The 23,451-nt window shown below is 52.0% G+C and overlaps 1 protein-coding gene across 5 annotated transcripts in view; it reads left to right on the top strand.

The window, feature by feature from the left end:
• Window positions 1-15,887, top strand: part of NLRC5 (NLR family CARD domain containing 5) — a 93,719-nt gene extending 77,832 nt beyond the window's left edge. For all 5 annotated transcript variants that reach the window (XM_010331332.3, XM_074402600.1, XM_010331333.3 and 2 more), the window contains 13 exons: window positions 2,958-3,041; window positions 3,650-3,733; window positions 7,133-7,216; window positions 8,186-8,269; window positions 8,646-8,729; window positions 9,071-9,154; window positions 9,295-9,372; window positions 10,413-10,496; window positions 10,595-10,666; window positions 10,930-11,013; window positions 13,466-13,549; window positions 13,892-13,975; window positions 14,783-15,887. In XM_010331332.3, coding sequence (XP_010329634.3) covers window positions 2,958-3,041; window positions 3,650-3,733; window positions 7,133-7,216; window positions 8,186-8,269; window positions 8,646-8,729; window positions 9,071-9,154; window positions 9,295-9,372; window positions 10,413-10,496; window positions 10,595-10,666; window positions 10,930-11,013; window positions 13,466-13,549; window positions 13,892-13,975; window positions 14,783-14,894 — 1,102 coding nt within the window. In that variant the 3' untranslated portion in view covers window positions 14,895-15,887. The remainder of the gene's footprint in view (window positions 1-2,957; window positions 3,042-3,649; window positions 3,734-7,132; window positions 7,217-8,185; window positions 8,270-8,645; window positions 8,730-9,070; window positions 9,155-9,294; window positions 9,373-10,412; window positions 10,497-10,594; window positions 10,667-10,929; window positions 11,014-13,465; window positions 13,550-13,891; window positions 13,976-14,782) is intronic.
• The last annotated feature ends 7,564 nt before the right edge of the window (window positions 15,888-23,451 follow it).

Here is a 23,451-nt window from a genome sequence, read left to right as displayed (position 1 = left end):
CTGTGCTCTGCCCAACACCTCCTGTTTTTCCCAGCCCTGGGCTCAGAGGACTTGGTGCCTCACCCTGTGGACAGAAGCCACAGGTGGCCCTGGAGATGACTTTTAACAGTACCCAGTTGTAATCATGACCTTAGGAACACTGAGCCACGTGGCAAAAAAAAAAAAAAAAAAAAAAAAAAAGGAAAAGTTATTCCCTTTTTGACGCTCTTTCATCGCTTTTCTTTTAAAATAACTGTGAGCTAGCACAAAGTTTCAGAAGACTGGGAACTGCTGTGTGCCATTTACCCAAACACACCCTTTGTGCTGGGCGTGGTGGCTCACACCGTTAATCCTAGCACTTCGGGAGGCGGAGGTAGGCAGATTGCCTGAGCTTAGGAACTCAGGACCACCCTGGGCAACGTGGTGAAAGCCCATCTCTACTAAAATATAAAAACTTAGCTGGGTGTGGTGGCATGCGACTGTAATCCCAGCTAATTGGGAGGCTGAGGCACAAGAATTGCTTGAACCCAGGAAGCTGAGGTTGCAGTGAGCAAAAATTGTACCACTGCACTCCAGCCTGGGTGACAGAGCAAGTTGACGTTGGTTGCTTGGCAGCTCCCAGACGCAGTAACACACATCATGGCTCTTCAACCAGAAATAACACAATGACACAGAGTGGCTATTAGCAAAGGTTTTAGCATCCCACTCACCTATGTTCAGATCCCAACTCAGTCACTTACTGGTTGGAGCCCATTACTGTATCTCTCTGGCCTCAACCTTCTGCTCTTAAAAAAGAATCTAATAGGCCGGGCTCAGTGGCTCACCCCTGTAATCCCAGCACTTTGGGAGGCTGAGGCAGGTAGATCATGAGGTCAAGAGTTCAAGACCAGCCTGGCCAAAATGGTGAAACCCCATCTCTACTAAAAACACAAGAATTAGCTGGATGTGGTGGCAAATGCCTGTAATCTCAGCTACTCAGGAGGCTGAGGCAGGAGCATTGCTTGAACCCAGGGGGCTGAGGTCACAATGAGCAGAGATTTCGACATTGCACTCCAGCCCGGGTGACACAGTACAAGACTCCATCTCAAAAAAATAAATAAAGTCTAATTACAGCTGTTCGTGGGACTAGGAGGATTACAGGAACTGGAGCATGTAAAGCTGTTTGCTGTGCTATTACCAGCCACAGCCTGCCCTGCTTCTTCCTTCTCTCCTAGAGAGGGGAGCAAGGGTCTGCTCAGGGAACTTCATCATCTCTCATAGCCCTTTCGCCATAAGTAACCCCATGAACATAACATTCAAAGGCTATGTCTCAAAAAAAAAGAGAACAAATTCAGTTTTTGCCAACATTTTTCCACATTTGCTCATTTGTTCCCTCCCTCCTTCTTCCCCACCTCCCTTTTCTTTCCCTCTCTCCTTCTCTCCTTTTCTGAACCATTTAGAAGTAAGTTGTAACCATGTCCCTTTACCCCTTAATATTTCAGAGAATTTCCTAAAAACAAGGACATTCTCTTCCATGATCCGGTCAAATTATAAAATCCAGGAAATGCAACATTGATACACTACTATTATATCAACTACAGTTTACACTCTAATGCCATCCGTTGTCCCAATAATGTTGCTTCTTGCACTTTTTTCCCAGTTGTGGATCCAATCCAGAATCACACGTGTCATTTAGTGTCATCTCTCTTTAGCCTTCTTCAACCTGGAACAGGTCTCCTCGGCCCTTCTTTGTCTTTCATAGCGTTGTCTCTGACATTTATAGGCCAGGTATTTTATAGAATGTCCTTCTACTTGGGTTTGTTTGATGCTTCCTCACACTTAGAGTCTGTCGGGCTGGGCGCAGTGGCTTACGCCAGCACTTTGGGAGACCGAGGTGGGCGGATCACAAGGTCAAGAGATCTAGACCATCCTGGCCAACATAGTGAAACCTCGCCTCTACTAAAAAAAATAAAATAAAATAATCAGCTGGACTTGGTGGCACACACCTGTAGTCCCAGCTACTCAGGAGGCTGAGGCAGGAGAATCGCTTGAACCTGGAAGGCAGAGGTTGCAGTGAGCCTGGCGACAGAGCAAGACTTCATCTCAAAAACAAAAATAGAGTTAGAGTCTGCCCTTTGTGCAGGAATATCCCACAAGCGGTGCTGTGTTCTCGTGCCTTCCATCAGGGCACATGATGTGTCCATGTCCTGGGGTCCTGGCTGGTGATATTAACTGTGATCACCTGTGACAGTGCATCTGCCAGGTCTCTCCACTTGGAAAATTACTATCAGTTACTTAAAGTAACTTAAAGATACTTTAAGATTATGTAAATATCCTGGTCTTCCTCAAACTCTCATCTGTGAATTTCGGCAGCTGTTAATAAATCACTGATTCAAGTGAATCAACGAATCAGTTTGATAGTTGCAAAATGTAGCTTTTCTAACTTTCAATTTTCTTTCCATCGAACGAATTAGACTAAGAAGAAACTCTTGGGCTGGACACAGTGGCTCAAGCTTGTAATCCCAGCTCCCAGCAGTCTGGGAGGCCGAGGAGGAAGAATCACTTGAGCCCAGAAGTTCGAGACCAGCCTGAGCAACACACCAAGACCCCACTCCCATCTCTACAAAAAATAAATTTTTTAAAAAGAAGAAACTCTTTAGGACAGATAGATCTTTGACACTTCCCCAGTATTTGCTTTAAAGATGCAGCGTTTGTGATAAATGACAGTAACTAGCTAGACTTTACAGTGATACCTAATTCTGGCTTAAGTTGTGAAGTTGATACTTGAATGACTGTGGTTTGGGAAATACTGAACTAGTCCAAGCCCTATGTTGGCTTAATGAGTTCATGGTGGAAGAGATTTATGAAGGGAGGAACGTCCCTCCCACTGCCCCCAGGAACCACATCCCTACTTCACATCCTTGCCCTCTGCCACCAGCATTGAACGCTCCCCAAACCCAGGGCTCCTACCTGACCTGCTGCCCTTTGACTCCCGCCAGGCTGACCTCCAGCCGTGTGAGCACCGCGGGCCTTGCCCACCTGGCATCTGGTCTGGGCCGCTGCCACCACTTGGAGGAGCTGGAGTGAGTTGCAGATTGAAGGGATCCAGGACAAGTGACCCAGCTGAGGGTGAAGGGTGGAGGAGACAGCAGGGCCTCTGGGAGAGCAGGCAATGGGACTTCAATCAATGACCCTTCCCCTGATGAAGTCCAGCGGTTCTGGCTGTGGCCTGGGAAAGGATGCGAACCATGGTTTTGGTCTGAATTTCCCACTGACTCTCAGAGGGGTTATGGGCATGGCTGTTCCGCTCTGGGCTATGAGCCTTGCTCTGCTGGGCTGGCTGTGGCAGGCCACGGAGGGGGCTGAAGAACAGGAGGATGTGGGTGTGTAGGGGTGTGTGTGTGTGTGTGTGTGTGTGTATGTGTGTGTCCCTGGGCCCCCAGCTTCCTTGCTGCAGCCCTCATCCAGGGCATCTTTTCTCAGCTAGGCCAGCTGTGACTAGCATATGCCCAGAGCCTGAGCCTGCGTCCAGGAATACCCAAGTGGAGCCTGGACAGCGAGGGTGGCCCAGGGTCTGCAGATGCAGAGTCGGCCTCCCAGGAGACAGAGCTGGAGAAGGGAGCTGATAGGACAGCTGGCACCGGAACTGGGCAGGTTCGTCTAACCCGTGCCTCTGCTTGCTCTTCTGCAGGTGGTCTAACACTGAATTCGATGAGACGGGCACCAAGGTGCTGATGAGGGCCCTTGAGGAAAAACGGACGCTAAAGAGGCTGGAGTAAGTGGTGGGCATGGCTAATGAGTGAGTGGTGATGGTGGTTAATGGGGAAGGGGTGAGTGAGTGGTGGTGGTGGTGGTTAATGGGGAAGGGGTGAGTGATGGTGATAATGGTTAATGGGGAAGGGGTGAGTGGTGGTGGTGGTTAATGGAAAAGGGGTGAGTGATGTGATAATGGTTAATGGGGAAGGGGTGAGTGATGGTGGTTATTGGGGAAGGGGTGAGTGATGGTGATAATGGTTAATGGGGAAGGGGTGAGTGATGGTGATGGTGGTAATTGGGGAAGGGGTGAGTGAGTGCTGATGGTTAATGGGGAAAGGGTGGCTAATGAGTGAGTGGTGGGGGTGGTTAATGGGGAAGGGTGGCTAATGAGTGAGTGGTGATGGTGGTTAATGGGGATGGGGTGAGTGGTGGTGTTGGTGGTTAATGGGGAAGGGGTGAGTGATGGTGATAATGGTTAACGGGGAAGGGGTGAGTGGTGGTGTTGGTGGTTAATGGGGAAGGGGTGAGTGATGGTGATAATGGTTAATGGGGAAGGGGTGAGTGATGGTGATGGTGGTTAATGGGGAACTGGGTTGAGTGAGAGGTGATGGTGCTGATTGCCACATGGTCAGTGAGTCGCATGCCTAGGAACCTTTGTTTGTTTTGTGAACACAAACTGCCTTGTTTCTGGATGGACCCAGATGAGCTGAATGCCCTTCCATGACCTTTTACTTTCTATTCTGGCTGAATGCCAGCAAGAACCTTCGTCACAAGAAACAACACACAACTCAAGGCGATCCAAGATAGAAATGGATTGGCTTATGTTACGGAAAATTATGAGGCTTCTGACTTCAGGCATGGTTGGATCCAGGGGTTTTTTGTATTTATCAGGCTTCTCTCTCACATACTTCACTCTGGCCCTTGCTCTTTCTCTGGCCACCTTGGCTTCCTTCTCAGGCAGGCCATCCCTGCACCTGCAGACTGTCTCCCAGCTTAGTGGAAAGGGAGCACCTTTCTTCCTGTGGTTACAGCAAAAGGTCCTAGGCTGAGTCTCACTGAACTAGCTTGGGTCACCTGACCCACCCTAAAGCAATCACTGTGGCTTTGAGCACTAACTGTTCTCATTGGCCAGATCTGGGCACATGCCCACCCTATTTTCTGGACTTAGAGGGGTGGGTGGTATTTCAGGGTGCGAGTAACTGAAGAGAAAACAAACTCTGGGCAGAAAAAAATCTACAGCTGTCCACTACCGTTTGTCTACAGTGGTTTCCTTGGTAACTGGCAGCTTTTACTACTCTTCCCCCATAATCTGAAGTCACCAAATTCTTAGAAATGCCAGAAACAGTCTCAGTCTAAAAGGCGGTCCCTGTCCCGCACGGATTCCTGTTTAAACAGTGTCTGGACAGAAAATTTAACAGGATATTTTCTGCTTTTCCTCTCTTAACTTTTTCTGATTACCAAAAATACTCACTGGCTACAAAAAGTTCAATCATTATAAAATATGGAACAAAGAACGTGAAATGCCCTGGAGATGACACCCCCTGAGGAAACTTCCCTTGAACAGTTTGTGAATTTTTCTCCAGACCTTTTTTTCCATATATGTTTTGAATTCAGCTTGAAAGTATCCTTTTGACTTTTTGCCCCTTAACATTGAAATTCTTCCACTTGTCCCTCTTTGCTTCTCCTGGGGAGAGGATCAGGTAAAGGGAGAAGAGGGGTTACGGAGACCACTGACCACAGGGCCCTCCTGTTGTCTCGCTGGTCTGTTTCTCTGCCCACTCTGCATGTGCCTGCACCTCAGCTCAGCCTTCTCGAAGCTTTTATTCAAGGGATTGGAGCCCCAATGAGGTCATTCATTGGCTCATTCATGCATTTGACAAATACGTATTGAGTGGGGCCGTGGGCCAGGGCCAGGAGCTCATGGTACCATGAGGGACAGGACAGATTCATCCATGCCCCCTCGACACTCACAGCCTGGCTGGGGTCTTTTTCTTTCTCCTGATATCCCAGGCACCTAGTGCTGCTCCTTGCCTTCTGCTGCCTCAGTTTCCCTATCTGTAAAGTGGGCATTATGAATCTTCCCTGTCCAAAGGAAGGGGATGGATCCTCAATGCCCAGAGGTCTCTGCCCATCTCAGATCTGTCATTTCCAAGTGTGTCTCCCCACGGGCAGTTACCCTCAAATCCAGACAGCTTCTTCCAGCTGTCTACCTGTGATGGAGCAGGTAGGGGCATGGACCCTAGTTAGGAGCCTCCCTGCCTGGGTTCAACTCTGGGTAGGGTAACCAATGCTTCCAGTTTGCTTGGAGGTTTCCCCATTTTAGTGCCCAAAGGTCCCACATCCAGGAAAACCCTTCAGTTCTCAGCCAACCAGGACAGTTGACCATCTCTTCCATCTGCCTTATTATTATTATTATTATTATTATTATTATTATTATTTTGAGACAGAGTCTCGCTCTTGTCACCTGATCTCAGCTCACTGCAACCTCCATCTCCCAGGTTCAAGTGATTCTCCTGCCTCAGCCTCCCGAGTGGCTGGGATTACAGGCATGCACCACTACGCCCTGCTAATTTTTGTATTTTTAGTAGAGATGGGGTTTCACCTTGTTGGCCAGGCTGGTGGTCTCGAACCCCTGACCTCAGGTGATCCACCCGCCTTGGCCTCATAAAGTTCTGGGATTACAGGCATGAGCCACCACGCCCGGCCGTTTCTGCCTCTTAATGTGCGAACTTGTACACGCAGCCTCTCAGCCTCTCTGTGCTGTGGCCTACTCATCTTAACTTTGAGGATAACAGCAATCCCCCCAGCTAGGGTTGTTGTGAGGATTAAATGAGATAATATGTGTTACGTTCTTGGAGCCTGGTGCAGAGTGCAGACTCTACAAGTGCTAGCCATTGTTGTGATTCTCCTCTCCTGCCTAGGCTGGGGGCCTTTAGAAGTACAGTCGCCTGGGTCACATATGGCTGGGGCTCAGGAATGGGAGTTCTGTAGCTTTGGGTTCTGCTCCTGAAGCAGCCACTTTGTGTATGACCTTAAGCAAGTTCTCTAACTCACTGAGCCTCGGTGTTCCTCACCTGCAAAATGGAGATGATAATAAACCCACCCTTCCAGATCGCCCAAGCCCTGAGTTTGGCCCACATTTTATGCCCAGTATGGGACCACCACTATTACTGATCATTAGATTGAGTCCGGTGTGGTTCAGAACATAGAACAGCTGCCTGCCTGACCTCAGCGATTCATGCCAAGAAACAGCATTTGGACCTGTCAGTGCAGCTCGTTTTGTAGAATGTTTACACTGTGTGGATAGAAGTGGCTGTCTTGGGGTCCCTACACTTGCTAAGCACAGAGGCCTCAGACCCCCGGACTAGACGGTGCTCCACCCCTGGATGCCAAGTTCACCTGACCTCCTCTTCTCCAGCCTCAGTCACCTTCTGCTAAATGGCTCCACCTTGGCCTTGCTTACTCGCGGACTAAGCCACATGACCCTCCTGCAGAGCCTCCGGTGAGTGACCCAGTGGCCCCATGGGAATGAGTCGGAGGACAAACTTCCCACTCAGTTGGGAACACATCGGGGGAGCGCTGAGGGCACCTCCCTGAGGATCCTTTGTGGCTCCCTCCCAGGCCCATCCCTTTGCCCTCCTAGGTGAGTGCCCACTGTTCTTGTCTTCTAATGCCCCAGCCACCCAAGTATCTGGGATTACAGGCATGTACTACCACGCCCAGCTAATTTTTGTATTTTTTTTTTTAAATAAAGATGAGGTTTCACCATGTTGGCCAGGCTGGTCTTGAACCCCTGACCTCAGCTGATCTGCCTGCCTAGACTCCCAAAGTGCTGGGATTACAGGTGTGAGCCACCATGCCAGGTCCCATTACAATTTAATTTGCAAAATAAAAGAAAGTAAAAACAACCTGCAGACAAATACTTCCCAAGGGGCTGAGACCATTTGCCTCAGCTGTTTTGTTGCTTTTTCCCAGCCAGGCATAGCAAGGTTAGGGCTCAGCAAAGACAATACCCTGGGTTAGGGAAAAGCCTATCATTTGCATAGATGAGAAGCGATACACCCCAAGAACTGATTTGGGTGAATCAGGGAACGCCATGTGAAATTGGCATTCAGCCAGGCCGGCCTGGAGACCCCTGACACAGAGGCCAAGGTGAAGCTTGCCAAAGAGATCTAGAGACTGCTCCTTGGCCGGGGGGCTCTGGGTTCATTTCCACCCAACCTGTATGTCCCTAACTCTCTGGCCAGTCACAGCTCAACTGCTGGGTCTCAGTTTTCTCACCTGGACATTGGGGACAATAATTCCCACCTTGCTCACTACCCGCAACCTGCCATGATCCCCAGAAGTTTTGTAACTAGCATATGAGTTCCTGGGTGTGTAAAGGCTTTACAAACTGTAGAGTTCTTACCACAGCACCTGCAAAGGCCTTTAAGCTCCTGAAAGCCTCTTGGTCTATTCCCTGCTTTTCCAGACTGAACAGGAACAGTATTGGTGATGTCGATTGCCGCCACCTTTCTAAGGCTCTCAGAGCTGCCACCAGCCTGGAGGAGCTGGAGTGAGTTGCCCATCCTGCCCCCAGACCCAGGACAATTTTGGCAGGGAAAGATGTCAAAGGCAAGGGGCTACCGGAGCACGCCCTTAGCTTCTTCATCTCATCCCCTTCACCCACTTCTACACTGTGTGACCAACCCAGGGCCTAGAATCTTGGGAGACCCAAAGACAGAATGTAAGAGTGTCAATCGCCCCAAGAGGGATTTAGGTCGGATAACAGGGAGAACATCCTAAACAGAAGCCAAGAGTTAGGAGCTGTCACTCAACTCTCAGTGTGAGCTGAGGTCCTTCCTGGGACTTCAGCCTCCCCTTCTGTTCTGGGAGTGGGGTGTGGGCAAGAAGAGATGGTAGAAGGCTGATGAAGTGTTCTCTTCCCCAAGCTTGAGCCACAACCAGATTGGAGACGCCGGTGTCCGGTACTTAGCTACCATCCTGCCGGGGCTGCCAGAGCTCAGGAAGATAGAGTAAGTGGCCAGCCCTACGCAGGAGGGCAACAGGGGTCACACCATGGTCCTAGGAGACACTGGCCCCTAGCTCAGACCAGCATGCTAAAATCTCCCCTGCGCCAGCCTCAGTGTCTGGGCATGAGGGCTGGGTGACCTCCTGGCCCTCACTGTGGGACCTTAAACCACCCCAGTCCCTGCTCTTCTCTGGGCCTTTCTACCCCATTGTCTGGGTAGGTGTGTGGTGTGGGGAGGGTTGTCTCTTAGGCCCCCTGAAGCAGGAGTGGCAGCCCCAGCAGATGTGCTGGGGTGTCAGGGAGAGGGAGCGTCAGAGGACCTGATGGCTGCCCCCGCTCCCACAGCCTCTCAGTGAATAGCATCAGCCCAGCCGGAGGAGTGAAGCTGGCGGAGTCTCTTGCTCTTTGCAGGCGCCTGGAGGAGCTGATGTGAGTGTCTGCCCAGGAGGCCTCTGCCCTCTGTGCCCCCCAGGCCCACTTGGCCTCCTCTCCCGCAGTGGGCACAGGGCAGGGCAGGGGTCCTGAGTGGGCCGGCCCAGCACTCAATGCTCATTCCTTTCCTTTTCCAGGCTTGGCTGCAATGACCTGGGGGATCGCACAGCCCTGGAGCTGGCTCGGGAGCTGCCCCAGCACCTGAGAGTCCTGCAGTGAGTTGCCCCCTGCCCACGCCATGCTGGGCTGGTGGGGAGGAGGGTCCCAGGGAGCAGTGGGGGTCCAGGCCCCCATCAGTTGAGCTGCCCTGCCCCAGGTCAAGCTGTGGCATGTCTAAGGGCTGGCTACCCACCTTCCTGCCTGTTCCTCCCCTGCCTCTGATGCCTGCAGCAGAGCAATCAGGAGGCCCAGCCTAGTCCTGGCTCTGCCATGGGCCCCTGCCTGCCCTTGGCTAGACCCCAGCCTCTTCTCAGCCTCGGTTTCTTCACGTGCAAAAGGAGTACAACGATCCCAGCTCAGTGTGCCCTGTGAGACAGTCCCTGAGGCTGAATGAGAAATGCTAGCAGAGGCTTTACGGGAGCACAGGGCCAAGCAGCATGGCCGCGGCACTTCTCAGCTCAAGTCCATGGCCTCATCAGAGCCTCATTGGCAGCCCCAGGGGGATGGGACTTTATTTTATTATATATATATATTTTTTGAGATGGCGTCTCTCTCTGTCACCCAGGCTAGAGTGCAGTGGTGCAATCTCGGCTCACTGCAACCTCTACCTCCCAGGTTCAAGCAATTCTCATGCCTCAGCTTCAAGTAGCTGAGATTATAACATGTGCCACCATGCCCGCCTAATTTTTGTATTTTTAGTAGAGACAGGGCTTCATCATGCTGGTCAGACTGGTCTCGAACTCCTGACCTCAGGTGATCACCCACCGCAACCTCCCAAAGTGCTGGGATTATAGGTGTGAGCCACCATGCCCAGCCAGTGCTGAGACTTTTATGTGCTCATTTTTCTAGGCAAGGGAATGAAGGCCAGGAGAGGTGTGGAAAATTTTCCTTCCTCATACACAAAGGCCCTGGATGTTGAATTTGAGATCTCAGACCCCAAAGCCAGGGTTCCTGATATCCACCCAAGTCCCATGTAGATGGAGAATTAGCCACAGTCTGTCTACAGGCTGGTGCTGCAGCCTGAGACGAGGCTGAGGGTGGGGGGCTCCGGAAGGGTCCCCAGTCCCCGCAGGCTCACCCCCTCCTCTTTCCCCAGCCTGCCGTCCAGCCATCTGGGCCCAAATGGGGCCCTGAGCCTGGTCCAGGCCCTGGATGGATCCCCCCATGTGGAAGAGATCAGGTAAGTAGGGGCTACCCTGTCCACGCAGGGGGACAGTCCTGTCCCCCCAGGGCGACAGTCTGGGGGTTCCTCTCACAAACGTCTCCCCTACCCTGCAGCTTGGCAGAAAATAACCTGGCCGAAGGGGTCCTGCATTTCTGTAAGGGGCTCCCACTGCTCAGACGGATAGAGTAAGTAGCATCCCCTGCCTGCCTGGGGGACCCATGGTAGGCTGAAGGCAGCTCTTCTCTGACTGAGCCTAATATCTGGGGAGGCCTTTAAGTGATAGAAGCCCCAGGGATGGTGGGGGCCTGGGTCAAGAAAGGAAGCCTTTCCTACAACTCCTAGCTCATCCCAGACCCTCCCTCCTGTGCTGACTGTGGGAGACAGGACCTGCCAGATCCCCTGACTCAAACGCCTTCCCCTCCCATCCCTCACCCGTCTCCGTCCGCAGCCTGGTTTCCTGTAAGATTGACAACCAGACAGCCAAGCTCCTCACCCCCAGCTTCACACTCTGCCCTGCCCTGGAAGTAATCTTGTGAGTGATTGGAAGAGCCCTGAGCTGAGCTGGGAAAAGGGACAGTGGGGGTGGGGGGGGCGGGGGGGGGCTGGCTCCAGCCTGCTGTGTGGCCTGGAGCTGCTCCCATCCTCTCTGTCCTCCCGTTTGTAAATGGGGAAGATCATTCTTGCTCAGGCATCCTCTCAAGGACGTTTTAACACTGGAGCTGCGGGTGATGTTGGGTAAAACACTTTAGCTTCTCCTGCCTTTAACCCCATTTGGTGAGTGGTGGGAGGGGAGGTGGGCCAGCTGGTCTCTCAGGGTTTTTGGTTCAGTCTTCCTTTTGGGAGGCAACTGGATAGACCACCTTGCCTGATTGATGAAATCTCCGTTGATGAGCCACTGCTGGTGCTGAACAATGGCTAAGCCAGAAGAAAGCTGCCCCCAGACCTGCTGGCTGGCTGTGCAGGGCTGTCTCTTAGCAATCAGAATCCCCAGACCTTGGGGCCTTGCAGTGCTGCCTCATGAGTGAACTAGAATTCTAGGACCAGCCTGGGACCCTAACCATGATGTGGAGGACAAAGCTGTTTCCTAAAGAACAGGACACGCAGTCCGGGCGCGGTGGCTCAAGCCTGTAATCCCAGCACTTTGGGAGGCTGAGGCAGGTGGATCACGAGGTCAAGAGATCGAGACCATCCTGGTCAACATGGTGAAACCCCGTCTCTACTAAAAATACAAAAATTAGCTGGGCATGGTGGCACGTGCCTGTAATCCCAGCTACTCAGGAGGCTGAGACAGGAGAATTGCCTGAACCCAGGAGGTGGAGGTTGCGGTGAGCCGAGATCGCGCCATTGCACTCCAGCCTGGGTAACAAGAGCGAAACACCGTCTCAAAAAAAAAAAAAAAGAACAGGACACGCATGATTACAAGATGACTTTAGTTTGCATTCTAAAGGTCTTGACCTTTCTCATTACACCAAAGAGAAAGTCTCAGATCAATGCTAACTCTTATTTATTTATTTTATTATTATTATTTTTTTTGAGATGAAGTCTCACTCTGTTGCCAGGCTAGAGAGTATAGTGGCGCGATCTTGGCTCACTGCAATCTCTGCCTCCCAGGTTCAAGCAATTCCCCTGCCTCAGCTTCCTGAGCAGCTGGGACTACAGGTTCGCACCACCATGCCCGACTGATTTTTTTGTATTTTAGTAGAGACGGGGTTTCACCATGTTGGCCAGATGGTCTCGATCTCCTGACCTCATTATCTGCCCGTCTCAGCCTCCCAAAGTGCTGGGATTACAGGCATGAACCACTTGCACCCAGCCTCATCTTTACCACCTAACTCTGGATTCTCCCTTTTTAACCAATAGGGGCGTATCACAGACCCAACATCTTAGGAAGGCATATGTTCCAGCTAGAAGTTAATACCATTGTTTGTACTATATTTGTTTTTGTAACTACCTTCTATTTGGGGTCTGTTACACAAGTTTTCCATTGATAGTAGTAATAAATGCTTCCTTTTAAGTTTTTTTTTTTTTTTTTTTTTTTGATAGAGTCTCTCTGTGTTGCCCAGGCTGGAGTATAGTGGCGCAATCTCAGCTCACTGCAACCTCTGCCTCCTGGGTTCAAGCGATTCTCCTGCCTCAGCATCTCGAGTAGCAGGGATCACAAACGCTCACCATCACACCCAGCTAATTTTTGTATTTTTAGTAGAGACAGGGTTTCACCATGTCGGTCAGGATGATCTCCAACTCCTGACCCTGTGATCTGCCTACCTTGGCCTCCCAAAGTGCTGGGATTACAGGCATGAGTCACCGCACCCAGCCAAGATTAATTTTTTAAAGTAAGAAAAAAGAGCGGGGCAGGCCTGGCGTGGTGGCTCACACCTGTAATCCCAATACTTTGGGAGACCAAGGCAGGTGGATTGCCTGAGGTCAGGAGTTTGAGACCAGACTGGCCAACATGGTGAAAACATATCTCTACTAAAAATACAAAAAAAAAAAAAAACCCAATTAGCTGGGCATGGTGGCACATGCCTATAATCCCAGCTACTCCAGAGGCTGAGGCAGAGGAATTGCTTGAACCAGGGAGGTAGAGGTTGCAGTGAGCCGAGATCACGTCACTGCGCTCCAGCCTGGGAGACAGAGTAATTACTCTATCTCAAAAAAAAAAAAAAAAAAAAAAAAAAAAAGAGGGGACCAAGTTAAAGAAAAATATGATGCACCATAAATACAGGAGGTGCATGTATGTGGCAAAAATGGCAACATCGTATGAACAACGTCATGATCCAAACTTAACTGGGAGGGGAGCGGAGAGGAAGGTAACCCGCACCCTGCCATCTTCAGGGGAGGATACACAAGCACCCTGTCAGGAAGCTTCTCTTGCAAACCCTCATCCCCAGGATTGGCCCCCCCTCCTCCCCACTCACTGCCTTATCTCCACCCTTCAACCTCCCCGCTCTCCTGCCACTGACCTTGGGACCCCTTCCCTGCAGGCTGTCCTGGAATCTCCTAGGGGATGAGGCAGCTGCGGAGCTGGCCCAGGTTCTGCCGCGGATGGGCCGGCTGAAGAGAGTGGAGTATGAGGGGCCAGGGGAGGAATGGGGTGGGCTGAAGGGGGACCTACATCCCGGGAACACTAAGAAGCCGCTGGGTCAGTCCTCTGCCTCCCAGAAAGGCCTTCCTTGAGTTGCACACTCTGATCTGTTGCAAGCCCCTGCCAGGCTTAGTTTCCCCTGGGTTCTAGCCTCCAGCCCTCCTGCTGTACCCACCCCAAATCCCCTGTTGTCTTTTGGGTTCTCTGAGAAGGTAGTGTGGGAGACTGTGTATCCCTGACCTTGGCCCGGGGAGGGGGCCTAGGAAACCCTCACACCATTCTCATGGCTGTTTCTCTTCCCCTCCCCTCACTGTCCACTGGGAAGCCTGGAGAAGAATCAGATCACAGCTCGCGGGGCATGGCTTCTGGCTGAAGGGCTGGCCCAGGGGTCTAGCGTCCAAGTCATCCGGTAACAGAAGCCTGCAGGGGCAGGGATGGTGGGCGGGAGGCCATACCAATCCCTAGATGTAATGGGATTCCTGGAGGAGGCGGCAGGGCCTGGGTTGGGGATTATCAAAAGAGACTTGGACCCCTCCACCAAGAGTTTGGCAACAAGTGGACTTGGATCAAATCCCAGCTCTGCCACTTGCCATCTGTGTAACTTTGTGGCAGTAATTCAACCTCTCTGAACCCCAGTTTTCTCGTCTATGAAATGAGGATACTGATAGTATCTACCTCAGAGAGTTGTAAGGACTACATGAGCATATAAAGCACTGAACCCAATGCCTGGCATATAGTAAGCACTTAAAATGGTACCTATAATCAGAGCCCTCACATACAGTTGTATAGGTTGTGCACTGCACAAGGCCATTGTACCTAAGGGGCACCATTCACGTCATCAACCTGCTAGATTTCTAGCAAATGAGAGCAAAGCACCTTGTTCGACCAAAATCAGTATATTATGACAATTTCAGACAGATGGCAGTAAAACATCTTGAAGAAAGAGGGCCTTTTCCTTATTTGCACAAATGTGTCCTGTGAGTGTGGCCTTAGCTGGCATCACTACCTCCCAGGGAGGAAGGCTGAGTTGGGGAACTCAGGAGGCAACTGTGGGGGATACCCTCTCCCTAGGTCAGCCCATGCTGGTCTAACACCTTCCTCTGCCAGGTAACTCTGGGCACAGTTCTACCTTTCGGGGCCTCAGCTTCCCAATCTACAGATGGGACAGAGGGCAGAGGCGGGAGGATGAATCAGTGCCTGTCTCTGTGCCCTGCAGCCTCTGGAATAACCACATTCCCTGCAACATGGCCCAGTGCCTGCAGAGCCAGGAGCCCAGGCTGGACTTTGCCTTCTTTGACAACCAGCCCCAGGCCCCTTGGGGTACCTGATGGCCCCCTCAAGACCTTTGGAATCCAGCCAAGTGATGCTCCCAAGCGATCCACCCTTTGCCCACTGGGATAAATGACTCAGGAAAAAAGAGCCTCGGCAGGTGCTTTGCCCTCCACCCAGGAGGAAGGACGCGCGTGTCCTGCTGCAGTCCTCAGGGAGAACTTTTTTGGGAACCAGGAGCCAGGTCTGGCCAAAGGAGTTCCCTGCATTACGTGTGATGTGTGATCATAGGGGACACGTGGCACACAGTGAGGGTGTCATGACAATGCGTGACACATCAGGTTAGATGCGGCAGTGTGACCCCTTGACATGTGGCATGACATGAAACTGACAGTGTGACACAATGGCATGGGTCCTGGCATCCCACGTGGCAGGATACATGATTGTTGGTCCACATATGACACATGACAAATGTCCATGTCACAGGACTCATGGCTGGCCAAATGACCTCAGGCTGGCCCAAGATCTAATTTATTAATTTTTAAAGCAAATACATATTTATAGATTGCATGTATGGAGCAGCTAAGCCAGGAAAAGTCTTCCACCCGAGCTGGGAGGGGAGAGTGTCCATGCACTGACCAGTCCAGGGACCCAAGGGCCAGGGCTCTGGGACAAGCCGGGACTCAGCCATAAAGTCCCCTCCTGCCTCAATCCTCAGTCTACCCATCTGTAAACTTGACCCCTCCCTTACTTACATACCAACTTCCAAGGAGTTGGGGCCCAGGTGGAGGTAGGGCCAGCCTGGCCTTGGGAGTGGACAAGCCCAGTCTGTCCTGTGTACGGGACAAAGCCAGGTCTAATGGTACTGGGTGGGGTCCACTGCCAAGACCATAGGCTAGGCTACTGGCTCCAGCTGCTACCTTGGTGTGATTCAGGTGAGCAGGCACTCCACATGTTACACAGTGTTTTTGTTACTTCCGAGAAGAACCAAGAATGGCTCTGTCACACTCAAAGCCAAGTTTGATCAATAAACGTGATGGTCTTCCACTGTAGCCTGAGTCCGATGTTTCCTGCTACCCCACTAAGTCAGAAGTGGTTCACCCCCTGCCCTGGGGTCTCAGACAACAGAGAGGTGTGCTGAGGGAGCACTGGCCTGGGAGTCTGGAGACAGGGGTTCCCAGCTCAGACCTTGTCTCTAGTCACGTGGTAATGGGCAAGTTTCCTCCTCTCTCCAGCCCTCACCTGCAACGTGAGGGCGTTATAGAAGCTCAGCATGTTAGAAAACATTTTTTGTTTGACTTGCATAACATTGAAACTACTTTCTGAATTCACTGTCTATTTAAAATTGGGAACTTTACATAAAAATTCCGATTCTGGTTGCTTTGAAGTGCTAATCCAGCACTCCCACTAAAGCATCGCATGACTCTGCCTTTCAGCTGTGCTCACATCCCTCAGCTTGCTGCAGTCCCCACCACTCCCCATTGTCTTGACACCCCACCTGCCCCCACTTTCTGCTGCTCCCTGACCCTGACCTAGAGAGTTTGCACGGGTATGTTGTACCAGAGGAACGTGGCTTGGGAAGTCAGACAGGCATGGAATAGAATGCGACTTGACCCTTTGCTACTTGTCTTTGAGGTATGCGGGTTAGTAGCCACCCCACAACACACACACACACCACACATACACACATCACATGCACACACACACCACATGCACACACCACACACACACCACACGCACACCACACATGCACACACACCACACACGCACACCACACACACACACACACCACATACACCACACACACACCACACACACACCACACACCACACACACACACATCACACACACACACCACACATACCACACACACATATCACACACACACCACACGCGTGCACGCGCACACACACACACACACACACACACAGACTGTTGGAGAGGTCAGGAGAGCAAGATGAGCAAAGTTCCTGGAAAAAAAAAGAAGTACTTGTTACATCCTAGCTCTCCTCTCTTTTTATAGCTGAATGCTTTAAAAAGAGAGTTCTCCTCTCTTTATAGCTCATATGAGGTGAAGAGATGCCCAAAATGACAGATCAGCATTCTCTCCCTTCTGTAGGTATAACAAGTTGATCTTACGGGGAGCCTCCCACCCCTTGTGAAAAACCAGGTCTGGAGGGTGCAGTTGCAGCTGAGCACCACTGGAGGGCAGGCTAGCCCACTGGCGATTCCTGAGACAACTTCCTTCACCAGAGGACTCAGAAGGAAATTAGGTGATGCTAGAGCCTGTTCCCACCTGGCCTGGTAGCTTGGGATGTCCCAGCCTACCAGTGGGCTGGCTCACCTGGATGGGTTGGCCTTGACCTTTGCAGCCCTCCAGGTTGTTCCCGGCCCCATGCCAAGCACAAGGAGAAAGTCCTCCGGCTGAGTGCCAAGCACGTGCACGTCACACAGGGCCACTCTTACTGGTCCAGGGTCAGGGCACACCTAGCACCAAATGGCCCCATCGGCCTGGTCATGGGGGAGAAAGTAGTCAGGAAGAGAATGCCAGAAGTTTACCAGGCAACCCTGGGCCCAAAATTCTATCTCCCCTTCCTGAGACTTGATGCCAAGTTGACCTTGGCCTTCAGTGTGCCCAAGGTCACCTTCACACCAGAGGGTTTGCATTGCCTCCTCTCCTAGTCCAAGAATGAAGGACGAGTCCCTCAAAGCCTGGAAATGGTTTGGCAGGGGAGTTGAGGCTGAGGAAGGAGCAGAGGGTACCAACCAGTGGCACCTGGCCATGGGGGACAGGGGACCCCGGAGCTCAAGGACACGATTTTCATTTGCTTAGCCATTTTACTTCTCTCTTCTCCTTTTTCCCCCTTCATGTCTGCTCAAATTCTACACTCCAAGAAACTTTCAGCGGCTTCCCTGAAATCAGCCACAGTATTGTCGGCACTGCAGGGCTGGCTGGGCCTCCATCAAGTTGGTGTGAAATCACCTTGTTCATTTTATTAAGCAACTTCCTCTCTTGCCACATGCCTGCTTGGAGGCCTTGACTTTTTCTTTTTTTGAGATGGAGTCTCGCTCTGTCACCCAGGCCGGGAGTGCAGTGGCGAGATTTGGGCTCATTACAATCTCTGCCTCCCAGGTTCAAGCAATTCTCCTGCCTCAGCCTCCTGAGTAGCTGAGACTACAGGTGAGTGCCACTACACTCAGTTAATTTTTTGTATTTTTAGTAGAGACAGGGTTTCACCGTGTTAGCCAGAATGGTCTTGATCTCCTGACCTCATGATTCACCTGCCTTGGCCTCCCAAAGTGCTGAGATTACAGGCTTGAGCCACCGCGCGCGGCCAAATGTCTGTCCATCTTTCTGATGGGAGTCACAGACTCTCCCTTCGCCTCTTTCACATGCCTCAAGTACTGCCAGATTGCCTCCTCTATCCTTGCCCTAAACACACACACCTGTCCAGCCAGTAGCTCCCAAGCTGTAAAACTGCAGTTACAGAAACTGCAAGGGTATCAGGATCTTGTCACCATGCAGATTCTCGTTCAGCAAGTCTGGGGCAGGGCCTGGGATTCTGCATTTCTAAGAAGCCCCGAAGTGATGGCCATGTTGCTGGGCCATACTAACTTAGCATGACTGTAGACCAGTGTATTGCAACCCTGATTGCACATTTAAATCACCTGGGAGCTTTAAAAAAATCACTAGTTTTCAAAGGACTATTTGGGCTGAATGCAGTGGCTCACACCTATAATCCCAGCACTTTGGGAGGCTGAGGCAGGAGGATCACTTGAGCTCAGGAGTTTGAGACCAGCCTGGGCAAAATGGTGAAAACTTGTCCACAAAAAACACACAAAAATTAGCTGGGTGTGCTGGTATGCACCTGTAGTCCCAGCTACTCGGGGCATGGGGAGGGGGGTGGGGTGCTGAGGTGGGAGGATCACTCAAACCCGGGAAGTGGAGGCTGCAGTGGGCCAAGATCATGCCACTGCACTCGAGCCTGAAGGACAGAGTGAGACCCTGTCTTTGGGGGGAAAAAAAGAGTATTTAGAAAGCTCCCTGGCCGGGTGCGGTGGCTCACGCTTGTAATCCCAGCACTTTCGGAAGCCGAGGCGGGCGGATCATGAGGTCAGGAGTTCAAGACCAGCCTGACCAACATGGCGAAACCCTGTCGGTACTAAAAATATAAAAAAATTAGCTGATTGTGGTGGCAGGTGCCTGTAATCTCAGCTACTCGGGAGGCTGAGGCAGGAGAATCGCTTGAACTCGGGTTCAAGCAGAGGCTGCAGTGAGCTGAGATTGTGCCATTGCACTCCAGTCTGGGTAACAAGAGCAAAACTCCATCTCAAAAAACAAACAAAAACAAAACTCCCTGAGTGATTGTAGTGTGCGGCCGCAGTGGAGACTCCCTGGTCTGGCCTATGCCATCTCTTGGAGAGGCTAGGCAAGCCCTGCACTTTTGTAACCCTTAATTTTGTCCAGAGGATCCCATGGCCTTCCCTCCGCAGATAAGGACACTACATCCAGAGATTTTCTTAACTTTCCCAAAGGTACAAAGCTGGTAACTGGTAGCACCAGGAATCAAACCCAGGTCTCTGTGACTCCCTGTGACACCCGCAGGTGCTACCCCAGTTTTCTCATCTGTATAGTAAGGAGATGAGCGAAATAACACGAGGACCTACGTTCTGCAGCTGCAAAGATGACCTTATGGCTCATTTCTACGCTCCCTTGGGGAGAGTTCTGGATCCTCAGCCACCTGCCCTGCCTGGTTATTTCCAAAGAGCATCACCATCTGTGATGTACTCTAGGCCCAACAATCACAGCAACAATCTTCTCTACTTTACAAATGAGGAAACAGAGACACAGAGAGAGAACATGACTTGCCCAAGGTCACACAGTGAGTATTCAGTGGGGCTCAGACTCTAACTCTGGAGCAAAAGGAAGGCGTGACCTTGAGGTGGTCTTGGACTGGAGAGTTAACTGGCCTGTGGGTCTGTGTGTTACCTGGAGAGAGAGGGGCCCTCAGTAAGACAGGAGGGCCTGGTGCACCCATCCTGGGCTCTGCATCTGCCCCCAACCCTACCCTTCATGGTCAAGGCTAGGCCTGAGGACCTGTGGCCCCCGCTAGAGTAGGACATGCGCTCCGGGCACATCCAGAGCTTCCAGGAAAGACTGTTCAGTGGCTGGTTTGGTAAAGATCATCCCATCCCGGGCAAGGCTCAGGAAGTTCTAGGGACTGCTGGTCTTCGCCCTGCCTCCCAATCACCCAAGTGAAGCACCCTCCCCTTGGCCCTTGGAAGCCACACCTGGTGGCTCATCCCACACACACCCCAACGCTGCCCTAGCTGCCCAGAAAGAGACCTTTGCCCTGGGAAGGAGGTAACAGCCAAGGAGCTTTCCCCAGGGAACAAAGGCCAACTGGGGTCCCCCGGGTTAGGAGCCTGAGGCCAGAGGCATCAGTGGTCCTCATGGGACCCTTAGTCCTCCACATGCCCCCCCCCACACACACATATACTCCAGCACAGAGTCAGAGCTGAGGGAGGTGTCTGTGGGGACTGGACAGGTCTGGGTATCCTGATCATAGAAAGGGACCATCCCTGCATCAGAGTGACCACAACCCCAGAACTTAAAAAAATAGCAATGACACACTAGCACTGGTGTCAACACTTGCCTGGCACATTATAGTCTCACTGAATTCTGCCTCATTGAATTCTCACAACCATCCCAGAAAGTAAATACTAAATCTATCCTGTTTTACAGAGAAGGAAAGCGAGGCCCAAAGGATTGAGTGATTTCACCCAGGCAGCCCCTGAGTGGCTGGAATTCAAACTCCTGGCCATGAGTCCATGCCTGAGGTTTGACCTTGGAGTCAGCCACACCTGCCTCTAATCAGGAGATCCTTGAGGGGTCCCTCAAGAATCCTGATGTGTTTCCATATCAACCCCCTGTGGCAGATGATATTTTCTAAAAACAACCATCACAAAATCTTCCACCCACATGCTCTTCCTACTATGTAACGGTGACACTCCTCTGTGACCACAACAGAGGTGACATTATGTGACTCCCAAGGCGAGGGCCTGAAACAGAGGAGGGCCTGAAACGGTGGCTCCTGGTTGGAATACAGTGGTGAGAGCATGGCTCACCACAGCCTCAACCTCCCAAGCAATCCTCCCACCTCAGCCTCCTGAGTAACTGGGACTACAGGCATGTACCCCCACACCTGGCCAACTTTTTTTTTTTTTTTTGGTAGAGATGGTGGGGTCTCACTATATCACTCAGGCTAGTATCGAACGCCTTCCCTCAGGTGATCTGTCTGCCTTAGCCTCCCAAAGTGCTGGGATTACAGGCAGGACTGCACTCTGCCTAGAATCTAACTTTAGAACATTTTTTATCATCAGCCAAAGAAACCCTGTGCCAATAGCAATCACTCTTCATTCTCCACTTTCAGGCTGAGACAACCACAAATCTGCTTTGTCTCTCTGTGGATTTGTGTATTCTGGACATTTCGTCTAAATGGAGCCATATACTATTGGTCTTTTGAGACTGGCTTCTTTCACTAGGCATAATATTTTCCAAGTTTGTCCATATTGCAGCATGTATCAATACTTCGCACCTTTCTTTCTTTCTTTTGAGACAAAATCTCCCTCTGTCACCCAGGCTGGAGTGCAGTGGTGCCATCTTGGCTCACTGCAACCTCCACCTCTTGGGCTCAAGCCATTCTTCTGCCTTCCGAGCAGCTGGGATTATAGGTGTGTGCCATCACATCCCGCTACTTTTTGTATTTCTAGTAGAGATGGGGTTTTGCCATATTGGCCAGGCTGGTCTCGAACTCCTGACCTCAAGTGATCGCCCACCTTGGGCTCCCAAAGTGCTGGGATTACTGGTGTGAGCCACCACGACTGGCCAGTACTTCATACCTTTCTATGGCTGAATAATATTCCATCGTGTGGATATACCACATTTTGTTTCTTCATTCATCAGTGGATGGACATTTGGGTGGTTTCCACTTTTTGGCTATTATGAATCATGCTGCCACACACATTTGTGTACAAGTTTTGTGTGGCCATACGTTTTCATTTCTCCTGGGTAGATAGCTGGGAGTGGAATTGCTGTGACCCCTGGCCTTAGCACCCTGCCCCCTTGGCTAGGGATCCAGCATCTTCCCCAACAGGCCCAACTATCTCATCCTTCAAGTCCCTTCAAGGAAACCTCGCTGACTCCCACGGCTGAGCTGGGTCTTCTGTGCCACCCCACCTCCAACCTTTTCACATTTCATGTGGTGATACGATTGCCTTCATCCTGGCCTTGGCCCCAGCAGGTGACCAACCTTGAGAGAGACTTTGGTTCACCACTGCCCATCCCACGGCCTGGCTCTCCTGCTGCTGGAAGGAGAAAAGACTGATTCTGGGGCCAGAACAATCAGGAAAGGCTTCCTGGAGGAAGTGGGGCTGGAGTTGGGTTGATAGGTTGGTTTGCTCCAGAGTTGGGCAGAGGACTTTGATGGCTTCGGTGGAAGAAAGGTGAGGACAGCTTGGAGAAAGGAAGGATAGATGGATGACAAACAGGCAGAGAACAAAGCTCAGAGCCCCCGGGCTGTTTAGTCTCTGCCCCTCTAAGGCTGCAAAGTGCCAGTGACTCAGATGTGGAGGGAGGCTCACTGGCTGCTGCCTGAGGCTCCCACATTAACCCTCACCTGCCTGGAATTGAAAATCCACAATGGAAGCACTAGGTGTTAACCCTCAGCTGCCCAGTCCTTGAGTCCCAGGGCCAAGGGCTGTGAACATGGCCTTGAGACCCCCGGACAGCCCCGGACAGCCCCCACAATCTGGTTACTTGAGGCTCAATCTTCTGATGCCAGGTGGTGAACCTGCCCAGAGAGCACAGAAAACGGCGGAGTGGCCGGAGGCTTGAGCGCCCCGCGACAGACAAGTGTCCTAAGAATTGGTGCCTCTTCTAGGGAAAAGGAGGCCTGGGCTCCAAGGCCTTAAAGACTTGCCTAATTTTCCGCACGGATGAGTAGCCCCAGGCCCCGTTCGCATCCGTCTCTATCTCACCGTGTGTCATAGAAACATGCCATGTTTCCAATCTCTGGCGGCAAGAAAATGCCGAGCTCTTTTGCTATCGAAAAAAAAAAGGTGGGGGGGCGCGGGAAGAAAACACTGCAGTCCGAATCTTGCCCAATACATCCCAGAACCCAGCCTTGGGTGTTGCCCCGAGGGCGCAGCGCCGCTCCATGGGCGCTGGGGGTCCAGGCGGCGCTGGGGCCCCGCAGGCCCGGACTGAGCCCTCCCCTCTGTTCCCGCGTCGTCGGCCCTGAGCGCACAGCGCTCGGAAGTCGGAGGTGCAGGAGGCTTGGGCGAAGCAGGCCTGGGGAGGGCGCGAAGCCGCGGCGTTGCGATCCTCAGCCACCTGAGTCCCAGCCTGGAACCCTCGGACCCTAGGGTCCGGGCCCCTAGGTGCCAGGCGCCGGGAGTGCCGGGGCGCGCCGGGCGCGGGCTGGGAGGGGCGGACAGCGGGCGGGACAGCGCCCCCGCTCCGCCCGTGGGAGAGCGCGCGCCCCTCCAGGAAGCGCCCGCCTCGCCTCCTGCTTCCCTCCCCACTCCCCCGCTCGGCCGGAGGGAGGAGCCCGA

Source organism: Saimiri boliviensis, chromosome 1, assembly GCF_048565385.1.
Source record: "Saimiri boliviensis isolate mSaiBol1 chromosome 1, mSaiBol1.pri, whole genome shotgun sequence".
Classification (NCBI taxonomy): Eukaryota; Metazoa; Chordata; class Mammalia; order Primates; family Cebidae; genus Saimiri; species Saimiri boliviensis.
This window is presented reverse-complemented; position numbering and strand designations above follow the sequence as displayed.